General features: G+C 35.1%; 1 protein-coding gene across 1 annotated transcript in view; it reads right to left on the bottom strand.

Moving 5' to 3' along the window:
• DYNC2H1 (dynein cytoplasmic 2 heavy chain 1) overlaps nt 1–27,656 on the bottom strand; it is a 183,333-nt gene that overhangs the window by 15,591 nt on the left and 140,086 nt on the right. Inside the window, exons 81-85 of the mRNA XM_088140623.1 lie at nt 26,228–26,439; nt 25,356–25,460; nt 10,417–10,533; nt 1,756–1,965; nt 1,437–1,526 (exon numbers count right to left, since the gene is read on the bottom strand). Coding sequence (XP_087996749.1) covers nt 1,437–1,526; nt 1,756–1,965; nt 10,417–10,533; nt 25,356–25,460; nt 26,228–26,439 — 734 coding nt within the window. The remainder of the gene's footprint in view (nt 1–1,436; nt 1,527–1,755; nt 1,966–10,416; nt 10,534–25,355; nt 25,461–26,227; nt 26,440–27,656) is intronic.

Raw genomic sequence — 27,656 nt, 5'->3', positions numbered from 1 at the left:
GAATGGACAATTTATTGCACAAATCAATCTGCTGCAAATATCTTTCTTATCTCCCTCTATCCCCTTTTGTCTCTGAAGTTTTGTGTTTTTTTTAAAAAAAAGAATAAACTTTATAAGAAAAACAATCCTCCTCCCATTTATAGCTGGGAACTGTATCCCCCAAACAGATACCTAGCACTCTACTCCAAACAATGCCATCAGCAGCCAAACGCTCATGAGCACTTTCCTCTTGAAGGATCAGAGTCAGCCACATTTGACATAATATTCAATACATGTATAGAATCATAGTAGTGCAGCACCCAAGAGAAAGGAGTATATATTGATTTGTTACTAGTGCCTCTTTCCAAACATAGGGCAAATACATGAACAATAACTCCAGAAGTGTGCTCCCATTTGCACTTGTTTCCTTTTTATGAATATCCACTGTATATCCAGGGCCAGAAATATTAAAAAAAAAATAGAAGAAAAGGCATAGAATTATGTGCTGTGGCTGCTGGTATTGTTTGTTACTCTGTATGTCTCTTTTATTTTCTATGGATAGTTCCCCAATGACACCTTCTATAAACAGACTAGATCAGGCCTGCACCACGATCAGAAGGCTTTCAAATTTTCCAGCTCACTTTTTCTACAAAAGTGCCTGATCTCACTGATCCCATATGAAGCCTAAATGCATTTTACACTATTATTCATAATATATCAAAAGAATTAATATTCAAGTATAAAATCTTGCACCCCAGGGAAAATACCATTCTGTATGATGTTTTAAAAGAGCCAATTCCTTCTACAGCATGGCTTTATAAATGAAGTGGTGCAAGATGAAAAGCAATAAGGATATTGTATATGTGAATTTTGTTACCTACTAGACAACTCAGATGTATTTCCTTACCTAAACAGAGAAACAGAATGACCATGAGCGGGCAAAAAAGCAGTGGGAGCAGGAGTGACTTCTGGACTTCCAACTTCCTGCCAGGTTCCCCATTGATTTTCCTTATGGGAAGCTGGCAGGGAGAATCAGAAATCTTCCTCCCTCCCTCCCTCCCTCTCTCCCTCCCTAATCTCCCCCACCCACGCACCCTCTGACAATTGAGTTTAGACTTCCTGCCAGCTTCTCCATTGACTTGTGGGAAGCTGTCAGGGAGTGCTGGAAAGGAGGATCACCTGACCACAGCTCACCGCTACAGCGCGGCAGTGAGAGTGAAGTGGCAACAACTTTCCCAAATTTCAATCCCATGGGAGTAATGGGTCCTGGATTTTGGATGCATTCTGTAAATTAGCCCAATTTTGAGGTGCCTTGGTTGAAAAATTGCTGCCCTATGATGAATCATTTCACCTAATTGAAGGTTACAAACAATCAAACAGACACAAGAGTTTTAGTAGTATATAGATTATGAACATGCTGAACTAAAAGAATATATTATGCTGCAATGGAATACTACCTGAATAGCATGTGCTCGTGCTACAACAGCTCTCAGATACTGTAAAGGATCTTCTGGACCTTCCCATTTGCTCTGCCATGTTAAAGGGCACTGAAAAAAATGAATAATCATTAGGGTTGTTGCTAAGTGTTGTGATTCACACATCTTGTCTGCATTTCCACACTGGACAGGAAGGCTTTTTTACCTCTGTGATTAATATAGAATACTTCCTCAATTAGCTGTGATTAATATTAATACTTCCTCAGTTAGCTGTGGTTCAAGTTTATTTTATTTATTCAAGAATGATGTGTCTTGTACACAAAGAATTGAAAAATCTTACCTTCTGGTTTAATAAAGCACTGGCTAATTTTTGAACTTCTGAGCTCAAAAGTGAGGTTCCTCGAATTACTTTACTGAGAGCAGCAAGAGACTGATGAATACTCTGAACTAAGCGAATGGCATTAAATTGTTCTAAGATAATGAATGAAAGGATTGGAGATCCTTGCCGTTCAGAAGGAGGAGACACTTTCTGATGAATCAGATTGGAATTCTAAAAGACAAAAATCCCCAAACATTCAGTTAATAGGCTAAATGAGAACATCCTTGAAAGTATACATAAACAGATACTGATTCCAGAAGAGGGGGACATATAGTTTCCATAACCCTTATCTTCCATAGTACAGGTCTAAGTATCCTGGAAAAATATCTTTCTCAGAATTGAAGATATCTGTATTGAATGTACCAGGACAGAAGGCACAGGAACTTGAAACAAGCAGAAAACAATTTTAGCAAAAAGAGGCAGTTATTTTACAATACACCTTAGAATTAACATGTTTATTTCCAAGCCCCCTATGGAACAAAATTGTGTCTTAGTTAAATTGTCCTGGTTAAGAGAAGAGTTGATTAATAAATAGGTACAGTCACCATTCGCTCCTAACTTTAAAACCTCTGAAAAGGAGGGATCAATTCATGAAACAGTGGCAAATGTAAAAGAAGGGGAAGAAGGGGAGGAGAACAAAGGTAAGACCTGTAACATGGGACAATGCAACCAAAAGCATAATGAACATCCTCTTCAGAAAGATAATATAGATCTTACAATCTCAACAGGGAAACAGGTTCAGGTAATTGCGGAGATTAACCCCCTATATGAAAACAATATACAGCAAATAATATAGCCTCTTGCCATAGAGATCTAGGACCCCTGCATCCATTTTTCCAAGATCCAATTACAATAGTATCTACGAAGCAGGAGATCCAAATTATCCCTTGGATTTAATAAACAAATGTGGTCAGACTAAATATCACAGATGAAATAACACCATGCCCAGATCCAATGACTAATCCTACCCTAAGATACAAAATTACTGGTAGTAACCTGCCTACGGGTTAAATCAAACTGATACTAATAATGCACAAATTATAAATGAGGCATGTCCTCTTGGTTTTGTAAATGACAACTAAGTCAGGGATCTGTAAGTAGCTTACCCATCCTAGTGTGGAATGTAGCAGAATAGAAGGCTCAAACTACTGACAAGGATTCCATAAAGTTACTAAAATTATATGATATAGTATGTTTGCAAGAAACTTGGATCCCAGAAAACCAATCTGATACAATTTATTTAGCTGGTTTCAGATCATGGGTCATTGCAGCAAGGAAATTATGTTCTATGGGCTACTCTTTTGGGAGTTTGGCTATTTTGTTAAATAGAAAGTGGAATCTGGAGGCAGTGCAAATAAATCTGGACTGTAATCCCTCTTTTCTTATAGTCAGATTTATGATAAATAAGATTGCCCTAATAACGTTAAATGTTTATATGCCTCCTAGAGGTGCTAAATCTTAAAAGCAGGACCACTGGGCTACACTTGAAAATACAATTGATGCTCTAGAGGATAAATTCCCCACTAGATGCTATTATCACAGTGGGTGATTTTAATGCAAGAATAGGGGATGATAAACACAAAACAGTTGAAACTTGACATTGATGAACTTTCCCTTACTTTCCCTTATACTTCGAAGGACTCTAAAGTAAACCTGGCAGGGCTTAAACTTCTAAATTTACTTTACAAATGGAATTTTCAAATTTTGAAAGGTTCTTGCCCCAGAGATTCTCCTGGTAATTTTACATACTTATCAACAAATGGAACAACAATTGACTATGTACGTATCCCCTCTGCCAAAATAGGAAAATTTCAAAACATGGAGGCTGTAGTGATCATCAACCTATCACATTCCAATATATACTGGCTCTGAAGATAGTGGAATGTTGAAAATACATAATGATGACATGCCTGCACTAAAATTTTCAGGCCAAAAAAAAAAATTAAATGGTCTGTTAATTTAGCCGATAAAATCACTGCAATACTTCACTCAAACAATTTGGCAGATATTCAACTTAAACTGATTAATGCTGATTCAAGTTCTCCAGTTATCCTGAGCCACTATCAACAAATAGTTGACAACTTAAAACCAGAATTTAGGCAGGACACCTCTAAATTAAGTTCAGTTCACCAACAACATAGCTGCTGGTTTGATATAGAATGCAGAACAGCACATTGTATGATTGGAAATTTGGCAAGGAGAGCAAAAAATAGTTGTTCCCCATGGGTAATTATGGAACTGCTTAGGAAGAAAAAGGAATATAAACTTCTCCTAAAGCACAAGAAGATGTTATATCAAATGACTCTGGCACTCACTCCTGACTGCCATAGATTCTAAAGATACAACATTATTCTGGAAACAGGTAAATGCCAATTTGGGTGAAAATAAGAACATCTTAGAGGCTAGAGTGTCCAAAGAGGAATGGGAGAACCATTATACTAGATTGTTTGCTCCCCATCCCACTTCAGTTAATTCCCCAATTAATCTAAAACTCTGTGACACTACAACCTGGCTCTCTGCCACTTTAAAAAAAAATGGAATATCTGAACCTGGCGTTGCCATTAGCCAAAGCCCCTGGAGAAGACTATATTCCTGGTGATTTATTAAAAGCTAATATTGTCTGGTGGAAGCCTATTTTGGCTAAACACTTTAATAACATTAATTCCTCTGGCCAACTTCCCCAGGGTTGGAAAACAAGCATAATGATCCCAATATACAAAAAAGGTGATCGTAGCCACCCAGAGAACTATAGACCAATTAGTCTAATTAATATTACAGCTAAAATTTATGCAAAACATCTAGCTAATAAATTAGAGGACTGGGTCATTGATAACAATATCCTTGCAGAGGAACAGGCAGGGTTCAGAGCAGGTTATTCAACAACTGATCATGTTTTGTACTGGATCATCTGGTAAATAAGTATGTAAAACATGCCCACAGGAAACTGTATGTTGCCTTCGTGGATTTTCGTGCAGCTTTTGATTTTATTGATAGAAACAAACTGTGGATTAAACTAGATCAGTTGAATCTGGATAGAAGATTATTAATTTTGATCATGTTTTATATACAAATACTCAAATTCAAGTTAGGTTCACCCCCGTAGGGCATCTGACAGATAATATCAAGACTTTTAAAGGAGTAAAACAAGGAAGTGTGCTTGCACCATTATTATTTAATCTATTTATTGACAATATTGTCCCAGCCCTGAGTGGAGAATTTTTTTTTTCCAGTAAAGGCAGGAAATAGGAACTTGTCCATATTGCTTTATGTAGATAATTTATTGCTAATATCCCATTCTCAGATAGGCTTATGCAGACAGTTAAGAGCTTTGGATAGCTATTAATGCGGAAAAATCAAAGGTGGTGGTATTTGGAGAGAAAAGGAAAAGACACAAATGGAGAATTGGAGAATATAATATAGAACAAGTTCTCTCTTACAGATACTTGGGCATCCTTTTTAATGCTTCAGGCAGTTGGCGTTCTCACTATCAGGCCCAAAAAATAAAAACCGAGAAAGCTTTGGTAGGAATAATAAAGTTTTGGCGTACAAGTGGTGGTCGACAAATTTATCCAATCCTAACTCTTTTAAAAACCAAGTTAGTTCCTTACTTTTCCTATGCAGTAGAGTTATGGGGGATTTCTACCCCTTATGATATGGAATTCTTTCAAAATGAACTCCTCAGAACAGTTTTAGGTGTACCCAGTGGTACTTCTATCCCCTTTCTCTATGCAGAAACTGGTACTTACCCAATTAAAGCTAGAATAATTGTAAGGCCTTTAATTATTGGGCTAGACTTCGAACTACCTGATGATCCCTGCCTTGTTAAGCAGTGCCTCCTAGAGCAAATGAATTTCTCCACTCCTTCTCGCACCAATTGGTTTACATTTTTATCCAATCATATGCATACCTTTGGTTTTTCCCTGGAATTCTTTCTGAACTCAAATAACAGCAATAATAGTTTATTATCTAAAAACAGGGTGCTGGATGTCTTTGCCCAGAGAAATTTGTTTAAATTATCACAAAATAAAATTGCCCCTTGGTATGCATTCAATGAAACCAAAATCAAATGCGAACATTATCTGAGGTGTTTTACAGTGCTATCCCTCCAAGAGGCACTTACAAGACTATGGTTCCAGCGAATGGCATTAGCAATTAGAAAGGGCCGATTTTACAATATTCCATATAATATGCGATTCTGCCCTTGTTGCAAGGAAAGTATAGAAGATTTTACCCATTATTTATTGTATTGCCCTATTTCTGCTTCAGCACATGGAAAATTTCTGGAGCCTCTTTTGATAAGAAAATCATTTTGGCATGATTCATTTAAAACTGAATATCTAATGAATTTAGACTAGGTGACAGTGGTATGGAAATTAGCAAGCTTTGCATGGGCTGCTGCTAAACAGAGATAATATTTTATCAAATGTTCCTAATGTTTTCTAATATTTTATCAGTTGTAATAATATTTTTACTGATTTTAGTATATTTTAATGAATTTTATTAATGTATGGCCACTTTTGTGCAGGTTTTACCTTATTTGTTACGATCTGTGGTCAAAACAATAAATAAATTAAATTGAATTGATTTGTTAGAAAGGTATAAAGATGCTGTGTTTTAGCAATAGAAAATGACATGATTGGGAATCTGTCTTCAGTCCAAGTACATAGTCCACATTCTTCATCCTCACTACTAAAGAAACTAATAGCATAGAACATCATTTCTATAATAAAAAATAAATAGTTATCCATTATGTAAAACAAGCTCTTCTCAAATTTTAATCAGAAAAAATTATGCATATTCATTTTTACATATATATTTATATTTGCATATATATACTGCATTAATTATAACCACACACCTTTTTTGGGAGAAAGAGAGATGAACACGCAAATTACTGTAGTGCTAATTCTAGCTATACAGACATGAACGTACAAATAAAACCATACGAATTTGAACCCCAAACTGACTTGTCTAGAACTTTAATTCACTAAATAAAATAAAATGTCTAATGTCTAATTAATTCACTAAATAAAATAAAATGTCTAACTGAAAATAGTATTGTGAATTTACCACAAGGATCCATTTTCTACGGCAAAGTCAGAACATTCCACAGTGGGACATACCAGAGCTATCCTTAAAGATGAGAACTTACTTGCTAGGACCAACTTTCTGTAAGATCATTATGCAAAAAGAAGCTTTAGCTGAGGCATACTATTTAATGAAGGAGGACCATTTACCAGTCCTCCATTTATCTCCCTGGGGGCATCAGAGGCCATGTCAAAGGCAGTCAAAGAGATTGTGCTCCTAGTGGAGTGGGCCACAATTCTTTCTGGGGTCAGTCTATTCTGTGCTTCACAGATCAGCATGATGCAGATTTGATCCACCTAGATATCATGGTTGACAAGGCCTTGTGGCCCAGATGGAACAATCAAAAGGTTATTAGAAGACCGGCAGACACACTGAACTCCTTTATTTGTTTCAAGTAGATCTTGATAGTTCATCCTTAGCTAGCTGGGTTGTGGGGCTGAGACAGAAGGAAAAGAGGATTACATCCTGGCCCTGGTGAGACTGAAGAAACCGCTGGGCATAAAAGTTGGATTTAGGCTTAAAGTGAGAATGTCTGGCTGGATGCTGCAAAACTCCTTTATAGTTGACAGTACATCTATTCCTAAAATTTGCCTGGCTTTAATGAATGCCACCTTCCATGTCAAATGTTCTGTATTTACTTCACAGAAGGGCTTCAGTAGGGCTTAAGTTAGAACATGAAGTACTATCTGGAGCTCTTATGATAGGTACCAGTCAATTGTGGGTAACTTTCTTTAAAAATGGTGGCAATAAGGCAGGACACATGGATTTATTATAAAAGTGTACTATGTTATACACCTGTACAGAAAATAAACTTGGCACTCACATAAGCTAGGTTGATAATTCTGATTTCCTACATTTTTCAGTCTTATCACTCTATACTTTTAGGAATTTAGTTTACAGATTTACTATACCATCTCACCCCCATTATATCACCCCCATTATGTTATCCCATCCTACCCGGTCAAGCAGAGAGGGTATGCTGCGGACCCCATTGATTGAAGAATGTTGACTGGTGGGGCTCAGGAGGAGAGCCTTCTCTGCCATGGCCCCCACCCTATGGAATACCCTCCCCCCAGAGGTGAGGCAGCCCCCTATTCTCTCAACCTTCCAGAAAGCGGTTAAGACCTGGCTCTGCCAACTTGCATGGGGTGAAAAAAGGGACAACCAACCCTGGGGATGGCTAGCACCTTGAAGATGTTCCTGTATGTTAATATCCTTTCTACTGGCAGCACCTTGGAAGATATTATTTATGTATGAATATGGTTTTTATTGTATTTTTATTGTATTTTATTGTATTTTAATTAATATTTATTTTTGTTTTTACTGTAAACCACCCAGAGTCAGTTCCTAGTGAAATGGATGGGGACCAAATTTGAAATATAAATAAATAAACAAATAAATAAATAAATGAATGAATAAGTTTAGCAACTAAATCTAACTTTATTCTTTCAGTCAGGCTTTACTTATAACTTCTTCTGGATACTGATTAGTTTCTTCCTTTACTCTGCTCTGGCAATTGTCCCCACAATACACACCTAATTGCTCTAGGGAATCAAATCTACAGCATATAGATGTGAGGGTGTGGGTGGAAGGATCCTCATGCCAAGATAGCTACATATCTGTATACACAGAACAAATAATTTGCACTGTGCCAATCTGTTTGGCAGATTTCCAGGAAATATTGATGTTAACTTAGACACTTTCAGTGAGTAAGAGTGTGCGTGTCTGTATATGGGAGAGAGTGAGACAGAGAATACACATATGAGAGAAAATCTGACAGACAACATCTTAATTGCTGATTAAAACACTTTTGGTACTTTCAACGAAAAGAACATATAAAAGTTGTGCTACCAATGCAAACTGTTTATTTTTCAGACGTTCCATTCAAATATTCACTGATCAGTAAATAGGGTAAAGCATATATTACAGATCATGAAAATCAATTCATTTCATATCAACAGTTGTATTCAATAACTTATTCCAATAACATTTTAGCAAAGATAGTAACAGCATCCATAACTCACCATGATGATGTCAAAATTATGAAATATGCCTAATGACATACTCATGCAAATGCTGCAATTATGTACTTACATCACAACATCTGACATGGGTATGCAAATTGCAGCATTTGCATAATGTCATCCTGCATGTGACATTATTTGCCCCCCCTTCTCTCTACTGCTGACCCCCATGAAAGATAGGTGTATTGGTGTAAGTATATATGAAAGTAGAATTGATTGATTGACTGATAAGGCCTCCAACTCACAAAGTAATTTTCAAAGATTGGTAAAAGTCGCATTTTATACTAGTTATCTGGTGATAACAAAAGAACAAATGATGAGTTTTGCAGAAAGCGAAAGTATGAGTCCTGTTTGAAAAACAATTGTGACATTAGAGATAAATAAGTAGAGTTATGAACACTGGGATTCTTTTGTATGCAGATAATGCTATGTTGTTGGATGATAACCAACAATCTGAGCAGTAGATTTGCAGCGAATATTCAATAGAATGTATGATGCAATGTGGAGTAGGGATCAGAAAATTAATGCATCAAAGATCAAAGTAGATAAGTTTGACAGGGAAAATGGAGCAAACAATTTCATGTTATATATAAATTAGAGCAAGTAGATACATTTATGAAAATTAATGTATTGTTTCCTAAAGATGGATGCAAAAATTTTAAGTTGTGCAATACTGTTAGAAAGCCAGTGGACAATACATGTTTTGTTGTGATGAATGAGTATTTGTGAAAAGAAAGAAAAAATGTATAAGTATCAAGTGCATGCAACCCTCCTAGTTTGTTAAATGGAAGTGAATCTGTAGTGAGATGGGTGGTGACAAATGTGAAATATAAATAAATAAAAAACAAAAATTATGTCAGGAGAATCATAAAAATAAATTAAATGCAGTGGAAATAGGGCTTTTAAAAAGTTTGTGTTTATGTACTAAAGCAAGAAGAGAAACAATCAAATATGAAATGCAGAGATATGAAATATGAAATATGATGCTGAAAGAAAGTGGACTGAACAGAAAAGTAAGTGACAATATGAAAGAAATATGTTCTGATGATTTGCTCTATTAGAGACAGTGAATAAAGATAAAATCAAAACGAAATATATGGAAGAATGAATGGGTTGAAAGGAGTGGGAAGACTAAGGAAGCCATGGTTGGATGGAGTTAATGTCATCCTCAAAACAAGATGAAAAGTCCAAAGGACAAAAGACAAATGCATGAAGTAGCATACAGACATTGTTGAAGCAAAGACAGTTTGCAAGAACAGAGGATATAGAGAGGAAGAGTAAATGGTATTAGTGTTAACAGGATTAGCTATATTTCCTTCTCTTTTAACTCATTTCATGCTTTTAATTTCTTTGGCGTACCGTATCTTATTCCTTTCCTGCATTTTGCATAACGTTGTTATATCCTGAGAGGAATTAGCCTGATGCATATATAATCTTCAATATGTATGAAAAATATGGACATCAACCTAAAACAGTTTTTTTTTCTTCACCCTGCAACTGACCTTCTTACCTGATTAAGCTTTTTCCACAGATTGAGGACTGGAGAAAGCTCATTTGACCAGATTTCTCTGTCAAATTTGCAGCCAGCACTTACAGACCTACTCAAGATCCGAAGTTGTGAAATTACCTGTAAGAGAAAAAAATACGAGAATATGGAGACAATTCCCAATAAAGTTACAGAAGAGGTCCATGCCTATATATTTTGATAGATATGCTTCTGAAGGCTGTGACAGAGATCATCACTGCAAATAAAGATTTACCCACAAATCCTGTGATGAGAAAACTTACAGAAAAAAAAAAGAGCAATTATTGCTTGCAAGTATATTCAACATACAAAATGCAACAAGGTGTCTTCATATTGTATGAATTATTTGTATTAATAATTACATCACCAGAGACAGTTTAGTTGATTACAAAGGATTAACTTTACACTTCTGTTTGAGTATAAAAGAGAAATGTTGATCACAGGAATTCATATGAGATAAAGCTGGTTATCTTGGAATATAGAATTATATTATGATTTGTAAAAGGTTTGAGATCAAATCTGTTTGAATAATCATTTGAGAATTTACATGGTGTCTCTGTGTCATATTTGTTCTTGAAGCCATGTAAACATTTATAAGTTGTAAGTCATGGAGGTATGATAAACAAATGCTAATTAAGAAAGACTATGGAATTTTAAATTGCAGAGTTTGAATATATGATATATTTTACATAGCAGTTGTAAACATGCTAATCTAGGACAGATGAAGTCACATTGAGAAAACTCTTTGAATTTATCACTAATGAAAACATGTTTTTAAAATATTCAAATATAACACATTTATGTATATAGAGATCACTACAAAATATACAAAAACATTTTGTGGTATTTTGCATGCTGTATATATTTATTTGTTTGGCAACTGGTGCTCAACATTATATATGCTTGCTGCATCTGCATAGTGATGTAGTGAGTAAAGCAAGGGTACAAGTACATATTAGTTTAATGGTACTACTGGACCAGAAGTACTGGGCTTGCCTGAGTCTGTAAAAAAAACCTGAAGGAATCTATACTACAGGTAGTCCCTGGTTAATGACCATTCATTCAGTGACCAAAGTTATAGCAGTGCTGAACAAGTGATACTTATGACCAGTCCTCAGAGTTACGGCCATCCCAGCACCCTTGTGGTCACGTGATTGTGATCAGGGCACTTGGCAACCAGTTTGCACTTATGATGGTTGTAGCATCCTATGATCATATGATCGCATTTGCAACCTTCCCTGCCAGCTTCCCACAAGCAAAGTCAATGGGGAAGCCAGCAGGGAAGGTTACAAGTCACTCCTGTAACTCGCTACCACTCATGCCACTTTCCTGAGTCTCCTCCCACTCTCCAGAGCACCCAGCCCCCACCCGTGCTGGGTTGCAGCAGTCACCAGAGCGCCCTCTCATCCTCCAGAGCACCCAACCTACCCTGCACTTGACCGTGCTCATGCCAGGCTGCAACAGTCACCTGAGTGCCCTTTGGAGCACCCACCCCATGCCTGGCCATGCTTGCACCAGGTTGCAGCAGCCACCTGCATGCCCTCCTGCTCTCCGCAGCACCCACCACCACCTGGCTGCACTCTGTAGCACTCATCCACCCACCAGCCTGGTTGTGAACTTCCCGGGACTTTCCAACAAGGAAAATCAATGGGGAAGCTAGCGGGAAGTCACGGCCACATGAGGTCCTCGCTTAACGACCTTAATCCTTGCTTAACAACAGCAGTGGGGACTGCTGGGATTGCTGTCACTAAGCGATGCAGTCATGTGACATCACACTTTATGACCGCATTGCTTAGCAATGGAAATTCCAGTCTCAATTACTGTTGTTAAGCAAGGACTACCTGTAAAGACAAGCATTCCGTATCCATATCCTTTTTATGTTTATTTGAGGATTTGATAAAAGAGATATGCTCAAGTCAGCTTTTCAAGCTTCTATAAAGGAATATTAAAATAAATTCTTTGTATAAGGTATAATGTGGTAGAAAATACAGTACAGTATTTTATTCTAAATAATTGAGTTTCTATCTGTATCTACATCTGAGTGCCCTTCAGAACACCCGGAACACTCTGAAACAATTTACCATTGTTGAAATGCTTAAACATCTCTTTTGTCTTTTTTTAAAAAAATATGATAATATCCCTTAAATAAGAAGACCCCCTTGAGTCAGGTTTCACTTCTTATGACTTCATGGATATCCTGTATTTCGCTTGGAAATAGTAGGAACATGGTTTGACATTGCCTTATTCTGGGATATTTGCCTGACTTCCCAGTCTAGTCCACTGCTCTGGATTTTTCTGGTAGTGTTTCACCCACATTCTAACCAGGACTGACCCTGCCTAGCTTTCTGAAATCAGCCAAAGCTAGATAGGTACAATCAGCCAGTCAGGAAATATATCTTAAAATCATTATTTATATTTTTAACAATGGACTGGTCATGCCTAAGTTAAGTCCCACTGATTTCAGTGAGTCTACTCTAAGCACAACTGTGGATCCAGTTCAATATTTACAGACTGCCATAAAGGCAGCCCACACAAAAAAATGTGTTTTGTTTGGCCGCATTGACATTTTCTCTCTCACACACACATCCTTCCATGAGGCTGCACTATTCAGTACTCTGAATTGTACACATAAAGTCCACTTGTTTCTGTATTTTTGATGGATTTTCTAACTTAAAAAATGTGCAGTGATGCAATGTTTCATTTTGCTTGATAAATTAGATAATGTTGTTTAGTGTACCACCAACGAATTAAAATAATTTATTAGACTTGCTAGAACATGAAGCCTCACTCATTTGTAATCTGTGGAAGTATTATTTTAAGTTATATAATTGTTGCTATTAATTCATTTGCCGAACATTTTGGAAAATTAGTCCTTAAAAAAAGAACAATTTCAGTGTAAGAAGAAAGTGGAGAAAACTGTTAATATTTCCTTTTATAAGTTAGGCACAAAAGTTTTGAATATTAATGAAAATGAATCTCTTAGTATACTGAAAATATTTTCTCCTTAACAGAAATTGAAAAGAAAATGATCTTTTGCTGAACAATAAACTAAATTATAGTTATAATAGTATAGGACCTCCAAATTAGATGCTCTTTTCTTTTCCAGCATAACCAGGGCTAAAAAACTCTTCTCAGGTCAGTTTAATCTATTACACTGAAATTAGCCAGACTCATCTAATTTGAAATTACCTTCAATTTACCTTACATTCCCTTTATAAACACTGTACTCCATGCTAAAACCTCACATGAAGGACAGTGAAAAGGACGTGGTTTGACACTGCCTTATTCTGGGATATTTGCCTGACAGATGGAATCGGGATTTAGGCTCAGCATGTGCTTTATCAGGCAATAAAATGATTGTGAGGAAACAGATCACTCTGGGCAGTCTAGGCAGTGACACAGGTAAAACAGATCAAGGAAACAACTGAAAGACCCAAAGGTTAAGCACCATTCAAAGAAAAGAAGTATGGTATGGTGGTTAAAGAGTTGCAATAGGATTGGTGACACCAACTTAGCAGCAGAAGATCACTGGGTACTTTTAAGTAATCTCTTTCTCAGTCCAACCTATTTCACAGGATGGTTATTGTGAGGAGAATTTTATACATGAACTCTGGAAGAAAGGTAGGACACAAATGTAACAAAAATAAAAGATATGCTAGGTATGAATCATTAGGAAGTTGGGGGCAATCTAATCTATTGGTTATGTACACCATCCACACAAAAAAAATGACTGAATCTATTCTATTTGCAATAGGATTCATTGTCATCTCTGTTATAAAATAGTGAATATCAAGAGACCATAGGTTGTTTTAGTAACCTTCTAAAATATGCATTCTAGTCTTTCACATCTCTGAACTATAATTTATTACTGTTATTTGCAAGATGAGGTTTATACTAAGTATCAGAAGTTAAATGTGTAGGCTTTTTATTGTGTCAAAGAACTGTATCAGCATATTTTTCAAGGGAATTAGGTCTTAAAAGCTTGAATACAAATCACAGGAGACATGCTAGCTTATGCAATTTTTAACTTAAGCAAACTAAGAGCAAATCACAGTAAAGGAAAAACTACATTCATGCTGTCAGCTGTGAATTTGATCAAATATCCAAACTTAGGTGTCACTTGTTTCTTTGAAGAGGCCATGCATGGCATGTTATGAAAATATGGTCAGTCTTCATTTTATATAAAGCTATGTCATTATGAAGAAGACTCTGTCGTCCACCTCCTGCTATCAAGGATCTAGCAAGCAACAGAGGACATACTGGGCATAAACAGCCCAGTTGAACATGTACATTTCTACTGCTCCAGTTGCTTGTGTGAGAAAGAGAAAGTGCGTGAGAGAGTTAAGACTAAGGATTCAGCCTTGTTTACCATGAAAGAAATATTTCTCAATAATTGTTTTTAAAGAATGTGTTCTCACAATATCGTTTCCATGTCATCCCTAGTCCCTAAAGTTGTCTTCAGTTGTCCCACTGTTAAATGATGTTTTTCCTCTTCTCCCACCCACAAATCTTATGCTACTGACAATCTATAACACCTTGGTGAGAATATTGATGATGGCATGGTCAAAGTCTGGAATCTGCCCAGATCTTATTGCTCAGTTAGGCAAGTTGCTTTGCCATCTGGCTCCTAGCCCTCTATAGATATTTTGGCTGGGGCTGCAAGAGAGACTAGATACCTGGGTTAAACAGAAGCATCTGCTTGTGTAATGTCTAACCACCGCTTCTGAAAGCATGGTGAGGCATTCTGAGTGATATGCCTACCAGTCCTCTGGAAGACTGGTAGACTTGCTTTTAAACATGTAAACAGAGTCTTTCAAAAGACTGATAGATCAGTCTGTACCAAAACAAAAAAACCCACCCACGGCCAATCAATTTATACTGAGGAAGAGAGATGTCACTGGCTTTCACATACATCAAAAGGTTTCAGGCAATCTCACAAGATCTCAACACAATCAAACCACAATTGTTAACTGAAAAGGTACTTGTAAGCTGTCTCACATGTAATCTGTATAACCAACCTGTCTTCTCCTTGCTTCCCCCCACCTAACTCCAATTGATGAAGTGAGCTTGTTAGTCTGAAAATGTTCCACCAGACTTCTGATTTTTTGCCACCCTATGTGTATGTGTAATATTGAGGGAAAAACAGAAGTATAGCACGTAGGCAGAAAACATTTGCCAATCTGCCTGCTAAGAAATTGCTTTAAAAAAAAAAATCTTTGCAGTGGGGAAGCCAGAATTAATGTGGGTAGATGGGAGGGTGGCATATATATTGTGTGCACTTGACTTATAATGTAAATGTGTTTATGTGTTTTACATAGGAGTATTCTTAATGCTACTGAGATTATGTAAATGTAAATATTACTAGTACAGAGTTTTGCCAGATTTGGGGAGGGTAGGGGATGAGCATAATCTTATGCCTTTAATATTAACATTATTCATGCTGTTAAAAAAAAGTAAACTTTTTTTTTTTTTGTCCATGGTCACCTCTATGTATAAGTAAAAACATCAGCAAAGAAAATGCTATTGCTTCAAGAAAAGCTATTTTGATAAAATCAGAGAATGACAAGATTCCATAGTAGGAGACACTAATAGGAAAAAGAACTTAAGATGTGTTGGAGTTCTTAAAAGAAGAAGCTACTAAAAGCACAACTGTCAACAATTCTAATCAGAAATAAAATGGAGGATTAGCTCTTGAGCTGTGGACATTTCTGGAGTATTTCAAACATGGACTAAAGAATTGGAATCTATGATAATGCCTTCATGTTGTTAAAAATATTAAAATGATATCAATGGATTTGGGATTAAAATTGATTTATCAAAAAATTATATTTAGAATGTATTGGACTCCCCAGGGAATGTACTTCAAAGGATGGACATCAGATTTTCTTTATTGGAGATGTAAAGAATGGGAGAATTCATTGACCCATGATATGGCCCTGGAATCATTTGTCACTATTTTGGAATGGTATTTTAATGTGTGTAAGTAGATTTATGGAGAAATCTTTAAATGTTAAGGATTTTAATGTTATGTTGAATTATATGCCAAAGCTTGGAATTTGTCTATCATGAATTATGGTTGCATCGTACATGGGGGAAGGCTAAAAGAAAAATACTGAGAAATTGGAAAAGTGATATTATTCCACATGTTAAGGAAAGGCTTTTGGAAATGTGTAACTTATTTGTCCTGGAAAAAGCAACATTTTTCTTTTTAATTTAGTAATCATTTTCAAAAAAAAAAAAGAAAAAGAGTGAACAAAAATGAAAAAGAGAAAAAAAATTAATTGGTACAGAAATATAATATCTATAAGTGGCCAAAGGAATTACCAAGATTGTACAGTTAGTATTCTAAATATACTATCTTTGTATATCTTTGATTATAAATTAACCATGGAAAACATTAAATTACATTTAAGTACATTAAATTGTTTTAACACTGCTGTAAGAATTGAAATCTTTGAGTAAGTGCCAAAATTTCCACTGTTTTTTAAAAATAAAAAGGGGGAAAAAGAAAAAAAAAACTACTAAAACATTATAGAAAAATATTAGCTTCTAATTTCGCCTTTATCATACTCTGACTAATATTCAATATTTATAGACATTTGAATTTTTTTGTGTGTATCCGATTTCAATTCTTTAGTCAGTTCTTTTTCTCCTTAAAAACCATATTCCAAATACTTATATTTGTCTTGCTGCATATGTAGAATGCATGGAAGCCATTTATGGAAAATGCCTTGCTGCATATATAGTAGCCATAAATTTGGTTAGAGTTCTGAAATGATTGCAAGAGAACAACCAAGCTCAGAGAACCCCAAGGACCCCGCTGTTAATTTTGCCATTACTGCATATTCTACAAGTTTAAGTTCCCAGTTTGACATCTTTGGTAACATATCTCTTTTCCAATGTTGTGCTAAATTTATCCTTGCTGCCATAAACATGTATCTTAGTAAGTTGTTTTTGTTGATATGTTTTGGAATTATGCCTAGTAAAAAGAATTGTGGTTTCATTTCAGATTTGATCACTAAAATCCTCCGAATAGTGCTCTGTATTTCTTTCCAGAACTTCTCAGGTTTTTTTGTATGTCCGCCACATGTGGTAATTTAATGCATAAGGTAGATTTTTTTATATATGTCTGCTTTTTTTCTCCTTATCTTCCCCTTTTTCTTGTTTTAATTTTTTTTTTTAAGTTTAAGGATTGTTCAGTTCAATTTTGTTATTTTAGCGTAACTTGATATTTTACCTAAATTTTGTATTCTTCTAAATTAAAGATTGATAACAATGTCATGGAAGGAAGGAAGGAAGGAAGGAAGGAAGGAAGGAAGGAAGGAAGGAAGGAAGGAAGGAAGGAAGGAAGGAAGGAAGGAAGGAAGGAAGGAAAATTGAGGAAAACTGAAGTTTCCAATGTGGCACCCCAAAAAACTTAGTGAAGTACAGAAACAAAAACAAAAACATCATTAAGTTCAAAATTTAGAAAAAAAATCTATTAAATAGCTATGTATCAGTTATTTAATGAAGACGGTAAATGCTAACAGGCAAATAAGTAAAAGGCAAGATAACTCTGTGAAAAAAAGGCCAGAATAAGAGAAACCCATAAAAACTCCCTAGAAAGTAACTATGTTCATGAAAACTGTTTTTTTTCCATGCACCATTATTTTTTGAGTTCCATCCCATTACCTTATACAGGCAGTCCTCGGGTTATGATGGCAATTGGGACTGGAATTTCTGTTGCTAAGCAATGCAGTCATGAAGTGTGATGTCGCATGACCACATCACATAGCAACAGCAATTTTAGCAGGCCCAGTTGCTGTCGAAATCCCAGGACCACACGAGTCATTAAGCAAGGACCTTGCATGACGACATAGGAAGAGGCAGGAATCCCAGGCAAGCAGGCTGGCAGGCAAGAGCTATGGGTAGGCAGGAGCTACAGGTATGCAGGTGCTGCTAGAGGATGCTATGGAGCATGGGCGGGTGGAAGAAAAAGTGGCGGGAGCAGGGACAACTTGTGGAAGCGACTTGTAACCTCCTGCCAGTTTCCCCATTGACTTTGCTTGGGGGAAGCTGGCAGGGAGGGTCGCAAATGGCCATCACATGACCATGGGACATTGCAACTGTTGTAATTATGAGCTGCTTGCCAAGCGCCCAAATCATAATCACATGACTGAGGGAACACTGAAACAGCTGCAACTTTGAGGACTGGTCGTAAGTCCCTCTTGTTCAGCACCATCGTAACTTTGAACAGTCACTGAACAAGTGGTCATAACCTGAGGACCACCTGTAGAATCTACTGATTTCACAAACCAGATGTATCAATCACGTGTACGCTCAATCACATGTATGCTTAACTCAATCATATTGGTCCATCGTATGTATACAGTATTCTAATTTGCATAACTTTATATGATATATATTTGCATAACTGTATATAAAGGGATTTATTTTTTGTAGTATACCTTGCTAATATATACAATTCTTCACAATAAAAAGTTGTTTGTATCCTGCCTGGGGTTACTTCTGTCCTAAAAACCCATGAGAGAAAGTTAAAATTTCACGACAGCATTTGCAAATCTATAGACAGCGTTCACAGCTCAGTATGCACTAAAGGTCAATATATTTGTTTATATTAATCTTTCTATATCAAGGTGGATTAGGTTTATATCAAATTGATTTAAATGATGTTTAAGTCACTAGTCAGGAAGACTTGATTTAATTATTTAAAATCACTATTTATTCACCTGTCAGGAAAATTATAGTAAAATGAACCAATCTTGTTGTTTGGTGTAACCTGAATATATATTCTTCAGTATTCAGAGAGACTAATTTCATTTTCAGATGGTATATATTATATAAAACAATTATTTAGTCAGATTTTTTTTCAGATTAATTTTCATTACAACTGGAATTATGTTCTTAGGACAAGCAGTTTGTGAAGTCATCAGGAGTAGAACCAGTTCCAATTCAATTAATTATTTTGGATGTTTGAAAGATATTTTTGCCTTGATGCATCAGGATTACCATCACAAACTTCTCATTTAACTTTTAAATTTTATTAATAATCTTGTTTGTTCTGGCTAGCTTTCCTCAACAAGCAATAAAAATAGATTATTTTAACAAACAAGCACATGCATTTTTTCTTAAGCATTTATAATTTTTTCTTTAAAAAATAGGCACTTTCAGGCCAGCCAGAACAAAGAAAAAACATTCCAAAATTATTTCTCCATATCAAATCAATTATTCCAAAAGAAAAGATTCTTTCTATGCCATCAGAAGAAACTGCTGCTATTAAAGGAGGGATCAGTTTCAGTGATCCTTGAATCCAAATACTGAAACAGTTTCTACCCATTCACAGATATGCTTTTCTTTAAAACCTGATCAGCAAATATATTTCTTGAATGGATCATTCTTAGTATGAAATTTATTGTACTGATGAAAGGATGATTTCTTGAAGTACAAATCATAGCCAGCTCCTCCTCTTTAGCAGTTAAAGATTGTTCTGCTGCTAAGTATTGAGCACTGGCAAGAAAATGAACTAGTACTGTAGCTGGCCTATTTCTCTTTTGAAGACATCACACAGTTCCTTCCAAACATTGATAGCACAAAAAATATAAGTTGTTTTTCTATCCTTTGCTCAAGAAATAGACTTTAGGATAGTTCAATATTTCTCTTTAACCTTTCTTTTACATATTTCTCCATGAATTTTTTCTCAAATCGGCCATCAGAATAGGTCAAGATAATGCTCCACAGAGTCCATTAATTTATTCCATCAGATATCTTGTGGGAGAGTTAATGTGGGTTTCCCCTACTTTCTTCATAGCAGCTGATAACAAAATGGTTATTTTTTCAAGTACTTTCACTATTTACATTAACCTTTGTTTCTGGAACACTGAAGTCTTTGGCTCCAAGACTTGGAGTAGTATTAGATAGGCACTTTAACCATATATAGAAGAATGGAGCATCTTCAAAGAAATGCCCACATTGCTAAATATTTGCAGCAGCAATAGAAGCTATAATGAACTGTCAAAAAAAATTTAAATGCAAGTATCACAACTTTTACTAATCTGAAGATTCTGCACTTTCAGACATGTTCCTTTCAGCATCTTAAAGCTAAAGCAGTTATCATAATGAGCCTCATTAAGCACCACACCTTACAGTTCTTGGTTGCATCATTTGCATTATGTGTACTTGCCTGCCATCCTCTCAAGCATAGGAACTTTATTAAAATATTTCCAACAGGGAATGAGGTCTCTTCTACAGTCTGCTGCTTGAGTTGAGTTTATTCAATATAAGGAACATTTATCAGAAAATCATCAGATCTATAGGAATGACTTTTCCTTTCTATTTACTCCACACCGATCCTTTACACTTATATACAGAGCCCTCCACATTGACCAGAACTATTCCATCATCTCCACTTCTCCATTCTTTTATACTCTTTGGTCTTTCCATTTTTAGAGAAGTCAGCTTGCGGTATTTGTTTCCTATGATCATAGTATACTGCCTACTTGCAAGACTCTGAGTGGCTTATAACTATAAAAACATAAAGACAATAATCAGTTAAAGCACAATTAAAATCCCACCACTGCTGTTCACCAAAGCTCCATGAGACAGCATAGTTTTCACAGCCCTTCTAAATGTTAACAAAGTGGGGGCCATCCTGAACTTGTGGAGCAAGGTGTTACAGAGTTGAGAGTGCTGATAAGACTATTCCCAAGGCACCTGACTGCGTCATAATTTCAGAAATGGGTACCTAAACAGTTCTGTCCCAACAGGCATGTACTGAGGGCAGTTTCTATCTGGATCAGGAGTGAGTATTCAAGTAAAAAAAAGCCTTTATAGGTAACAACCAGGACTTGAATTGGCCCTGGAAGCCTATCAGACATCTTATAACTATGGTTATAAACTGTGGTATATGAACTGTGGTATTAATTATAACTGTGGTATATATAGGTATAACTATTATAACTGTGGTATATAATCTGTGATATATATAAACTGTAATATTTATTAATGTGATTTTATATTTTTTTCTGTTGTTTTTATATCTGTCTTTTTATCTAACTGTTGTACGCCGCCCAGAGTCATTTTGGTGAGATGGGCGGCTAAATAAATTTGCTTAACAAATAAATATAACAATGTGAAGTAGCATTTAGGATAACTATTAATATTTCAAGTAATATTTTAAACCCAATATAAATGTTCATGTCATGTTTATGAAACAAATTTCACAGTGATCACTCCGTACAATGCTGACTGCAATACAAAGAACACTACAGCATGTCACAAATACCTCTTAGACATGATGTTGTACTCTTAACTTTGTTTTTTTTTTCTTTCTAATGACAATTCCACTCAGCTCAAATACACTTGTGATGGTGTGCTTCATAGGAGATTTTATAACTGCAGTATGCTACATTGTGCTACAGAAAAACTTTGCATACTGTACCAAAAACCGAACTATTCTAGAAGATTTAAACAAATGCTACTGCAAAAATGCTACCTGTTCCATTCCAAACTAAAAGTCTGATTATGTTAAAACAATATTTAAAGTAACTGTTTAAATATTTCTTGTTTTTATCATCCTACTGTGGAAGGATGGGATATCTAAACTGAAATGATAGAAGCATCAAAATAAAAGTTTTTAAAGTTGCATGAGATAGTGACACCAGGGAGATCGCCCATGTGATTTTTACATTTTAGCAGAGAAGTACAAGGAAGAAACAGAACAGTCACGGCAAACCACCCAGGCAATATACAGAGTGCACCCATTTAACATCAGATATTCCTGATAAGAAGTTATCTGAAATATATATTTCACTATATAGTGAAATATGAAATATGAAAGTATAGTGGCTTGAACTGATTAAAACGAAAGTAGTATCAATATAGAAGATTACGGTTTTCCTCAAAAAATCATTTTAACGCTTTTATTATGTAAGAATATATAAAAAGTAACTCCGTAGGTCCCTTTCATTTTTCCCACAAACTCCACAGAACCTTTCATCTTCTCCACAAATTTCTATAGTACTTTATAAAAGAAATATTTATTACTTTATTTATCGGAAATTAAAAATAATAAACCATCACATTTTAACAGCACATAGGCATATTGATGTAAAACTCATTTTTGACCATTTTTATTGTTTGGTTAATTGAACATTTGCTGCAAAAACACAGATCCTAGACTTCCAATTAGCTGCTGGAGGAGTGAATGCATTTGATCCAAAGAAGCACCCTAATTGTCTGACTAATAGAAATACATTAAATAATTGACTTGAGCATATATTTCATTCCAGTCATTAACAATGGGCATTCTTTGAATATTTGTACCATCACCACTTCTATATATCATCACAATGCATTAGTTAATTACCCATCATAATAGTGTTGCAGTTTAGGAGAAATTAAGAGGCATTTAAGACATACAGTAGGCTAAGAAAGTACATGCTGAAACTTTTTTTTTTAATCTGAAGTCCTAATGTTAGATAAATTGATAAAACTTACTATGATCCAAGATCAGATAGAAATTAAAAAAAAAATCAAAGTGAGGGAGAAAAGGAAAGTTACAGAGGGTAATCCACAATAAAATAATATACTTTTATATACATTATACAATATTAATACTAATAATGCATTTTGAGTAGCCTATGTCATATGAGCACATTCAGTACATATAACTTAGCAAATCTCTAAGTAATATTCGACACATTGATCTGATGTAATATGTGCTTCCTTTATCACTTCTTTTGCATTCTCTAAAAAAGGAACAAACTGACTGAAATACCCTGTATTACAGATATTAAAACAGTATATGATCAAACAATACTACTTCAGGTAAATGTGGAAAAGCATACTGATTAGTATGAATACTATAATACACATTTTCCTCTCCAGCAGAGCTGTGGGAAAGACACTGAGCTTCACTAAAATAACCGTTCTTTTTCCCAAGAACACAAGGACCCAAGTTCTCATCTTTCTGGAAATCAATATCTGAAACCTGTTATTTAGCAGGTACTTCAATCCTGTCTACCTCCAGTGAGATGAAGAAATGAGAAGAGAACTCAGATTTGTAAGTATCTCCTGCTTAAAAACAGTCCTGGGTGATTAAAAAAGCCAAGGCTCATTGGAAAAGATTACTTAACGCCAGTAATTTAAATGAAATATCTCAATTCTGTCTTCTAATCTTTAATTTAACATATAGGGAAAACACAATATGATGCCCTTCTCCTACAGATTTGTACTGAACAAGTATACAGAGGCTTATAAGTGTACTGAATAGCTGTACCTCTGCAGAATTACCTTGGATTTGAAGACTTCAGTAATAGCCAGAATATACTTGTCAACTATCCTACAAAAGAATTTCAGGATTACCCTAGAAGGTTTTAGTGAATTTTCTATGATAGACTGTATTTGTGTACTCTAAGAGCCAGAAGAATGAAACAGAACTCCAAGACGTTTGAAGGACCTGGCCTGTTCAGTTGGAATTCCAGTTATTTGGCAACTATGTTTAGGCCTCCAAAATCTCTTGTAAAGGTCATAATTTTGTTTACTTTTTAAAACTGTGATATTTATTTAAGCCATTCAGAGTCTTTTTGGACTGTCATGGCATATAAGCCCTAGTGAATAAATATGTACCTGCACTTCCTGGGGCTTACAATACTCCCATTTAAAACTTTACTGTGACATTTTCCTTCTCACAGTAAGTTCTAATCTCCTCTCTTATGCCTACTGAGGTTGTTGAAATAACTGCCACATCATCTGCATACTGTACATGAGTATCAGCTTAGTTAGGGAAATGGAATTATCTTCTCATCAGAGGAACAACCATGCCATTTACATAGAATTTAAACAGAAGGAAAACCAATATACAGCCTTGCTTAGCTTCTTTTGAGAAAGAGCTCTGATTTGACATTTTACCTATATTCTTGGTAACCAGTACTGAGCTGCCATTCAGTATAAGTCTGTCCCGAATTCTTCTACAGGGATAGAATCAAAAGCTAATTTCAAGTCTACAAAGACTACACAGAGGACCCTCTGTGCACTGATCTAAGACTGATTTTCTCTGGACTTGGTTCCAGCTCTAATTGGCATTACATTTCCATTTTGAAAATAATTATGCTGACAAAATTCATATGACAACTGGCCTGCTAATTTAATTGATTTTTTCCTATCTTTTTAAAAATGAAGGTAGGAATGCTTATTAGAAACCCCTAAGGAATCTAATAAAGTATATTATATGATTCTAAACAGTGAGATGTTACAAATTTGTGAACAAAGACATCTTTCAGAAATCTCTACAAAAGGGTGTTTTATGTTATAAAAACTTCATAGCTCTTCTCCCTTGCTATCCATCAGAACAATGGGATAATGGGACTGGTAATCATAATAATCATTGTCCCAGTAAGGAAATACTTGTAGATCAGTATATACTGAGAAACATTGCTTACATTTTCATGAATATATTATAGTATCAATCACTAGACTTTTTTTTTCATAAAGAACTCTTCATCATGCTTGAGAAACTGTGTATTTCAAATCTATAGCAGAGTAAGAATTCATAGTACCAGTCTATTTTATTTTTAAAGGCCTGCCTAAGAAAAAGGATTTCTCATATTTAAGGAATCAGTATGGTTGACACAACACAAGCTCATAACCATTCAATATGTGCAGAGAGTTATCACATCCTCCATTTGAAACTCAGCCCCTTTAACAAGTTATTTTGCTAGTGAACTATTTCCTTACCATATTTTAAAGTGAACTAAGTTTCAGTAGAACAGGATGCATGCAATAAATCTTGGAAAACTTATTTAAATTACAATAAAAAGATACAACCTCTTTATAAATGATATGTGCAATCTTGATAATATTCAGCAAAACAATAACAAACCCCTTTCTCACAAAACCCTACAAATAAATAAAATCCCAAATCTTACCAAAGAACTGATCATTCGTTGAGATGAACGTGCAATATTGGCAGGCAAGCCAAAAAAATCAGGCTTATCATCTTCTGGAAGACTTTCAATAACATGGCGGTAATCCTATGTAGAAAGTAGTAATGCTAAGCATATTGCAGTAACCATAATTCAGCTAAACATGGGTAAATATGTGGCTTATATATTTTGAAAATAAATTTTAGATTATTAAATTAGTAATTGTTAAGGTAATACCTAAATCTAACAGGGTGCTGGACAATGATTGATACATCTTTAATTAGGAAAAAACTGAAACTTAATAATAAAGTATAATTGAAAGAATTCATTAACACTACTTTAAAATTTGTGCTTTTAAGTTTTGCTTCTTGGTTAACAACAAAGTTAAAGGGCTGCTTAAAATTGTGTGACCCCTTGTATTCAAACTGTGTGTGTACACATACGTATATAATCATTCATATATATATGAGTGAGTGAGTGAGTGAGTGAATCTCTCTCATATATATATATATATATGAGAGATTCACTCACTCACTCACTCACTCACTCACTCACTCACTCACTCATTCATTCATTCATTCATTCATTCATTCATTCTTTCTTATCCCCAGGAAACCTGAACTCAGCAGAAGGTTGTGCTTAGGAGTGCTGACAGAGCTCCTGATGTGGTAGATACCAAAAAGTTCCTGTTTTAGTCAGACATGTCCAGCTTATAGGACAATAATTTTCAACAAGTCAATAGATATAATACAACATGTCTTCAGTAGCATCAAAACTACTTTGGAAATCAAAAACAATAATAATCCGCCAATTTAATAAACTCAAACAGAATTAATTTTAGCTTGAACATCTGATAAGTAGGGAAACATACTTACCAATATATTACAGGAGCTAGGTAGAGAAATGGAATATGGAAATCTGCTCATCTTCTTGCCCCGGAAATTTGAGTCAGCAATGACTCTGGAATTAAAAAACTGTTCTAGGTAAGATCGCAGGACCCTCATATCAAAGTAATTATCTATATGACCTCCATAAATAGCATTTTCCAATAAGCCATGCACAAATTCCCATTGAAAATCTTTGGCACCTGAAATGAGTAAATATAAAACACATTAAAATGTAGCACAATGACTTGATTACAGATTATTTTATCATTAAACCTCACCTTAATGTAGCAGAGCAATTAACTCTGCTGCCATATGACTCGTCTATGCAGATGACCTAATGGTTTCATTTAATTGTGAGATTCCCTGCATTACACATCCCTATAGAGACCTAACAACTTTAACTAACAGATTCTAGACAGTTATAATCCCTCAAAACCGCTATGGATACACTCTTGAAAGTGAACCCTATTTATCAAAACTGAGTGGAACAGGAATGTGAAGACAAATTCCAAATAGTTAGAATTCTCTTCAAGTTAGAAAAATTTCAAACATGATACCATGATCCAGCAACTTCTTACACACACAGGAACTCTTATCTGAACAAGCATTAGCCAATTAACATGAGTGTTGGGAAAGCTTATCCAAGGATTTTAATAATGCACCTAGGGCTGTCTGCAACACTTAGAATAGGTAATCCTCATACAGAATCTTTATGCTAGGGTTCATATCAAAATCTGAACAATTTACATTTTGAAAGTAAATATTCTTGGTGAGGGTACAACAGATGAACTTTTGAAAACAATGGGCATAATTCACCCAATGTTTGACCTAATTTATTTCAATGGAATAAAGTTAATTTATGTTCTTTATTTAAAACTTTCATACACTGCTTCCCATTTAAAAATCTTGAACAATTTATAATAATAGTTCTCAAAATTCCTGTTAAAATTATTTGATTTTGAAAGTGCCGGAATGCACATTATTTACACATTAAATCAATGTAAATCATTAAGAACTAATTTATATGTGTGTTTAGTTGTTAAATTTGTATCCTGACTTCCCAATGAGTTATACTCAAAGATGCTATAGCATAATATCTTCTTGGATACAAATTGGAACAATCAAAATCCTCATATCTGATTCACTTACAGTGAGTTAACTTAAGTTGGAGGACTATTAAATGTTCAATACACAAAGTAAAATCTCACAGGTCTTTAAGAGTTAATTCCTGTATTAGATTTTGCAGTGATATGGTTAAACTCATGTTTTTCAGTGTGGCTGAATATATGAATCTACAACTGGACAACAGTCATTGTTATGAGAACAATTATATTAATATTTATTTATTTATTTATTCAGACCCATCAGTTCTATATAATTGTTCATATAACTTTTAGCTCTGAGCTTCATATTGTTG

This window comes from Python bivittatus, unplaced genomic scaffold (assembly GCF_059951505.1).
Source record: "Python bivittatus isolate LINGU-HERP-01145 unplaced genomic scaffold, Pbiv_v1 ctg000340_np1212, whole genome shotgun sequence".
Lineage (NCBI taxonomy): Eukaryota > Metazoa > Chordata > Lepidosauria > Squamata > Pythonidae > Python > Python bivittatus.
Note: the sequence above shows the minus strand (reverse complement) of the source record. Positions and strands in the feature narration are given on the sequence as shown.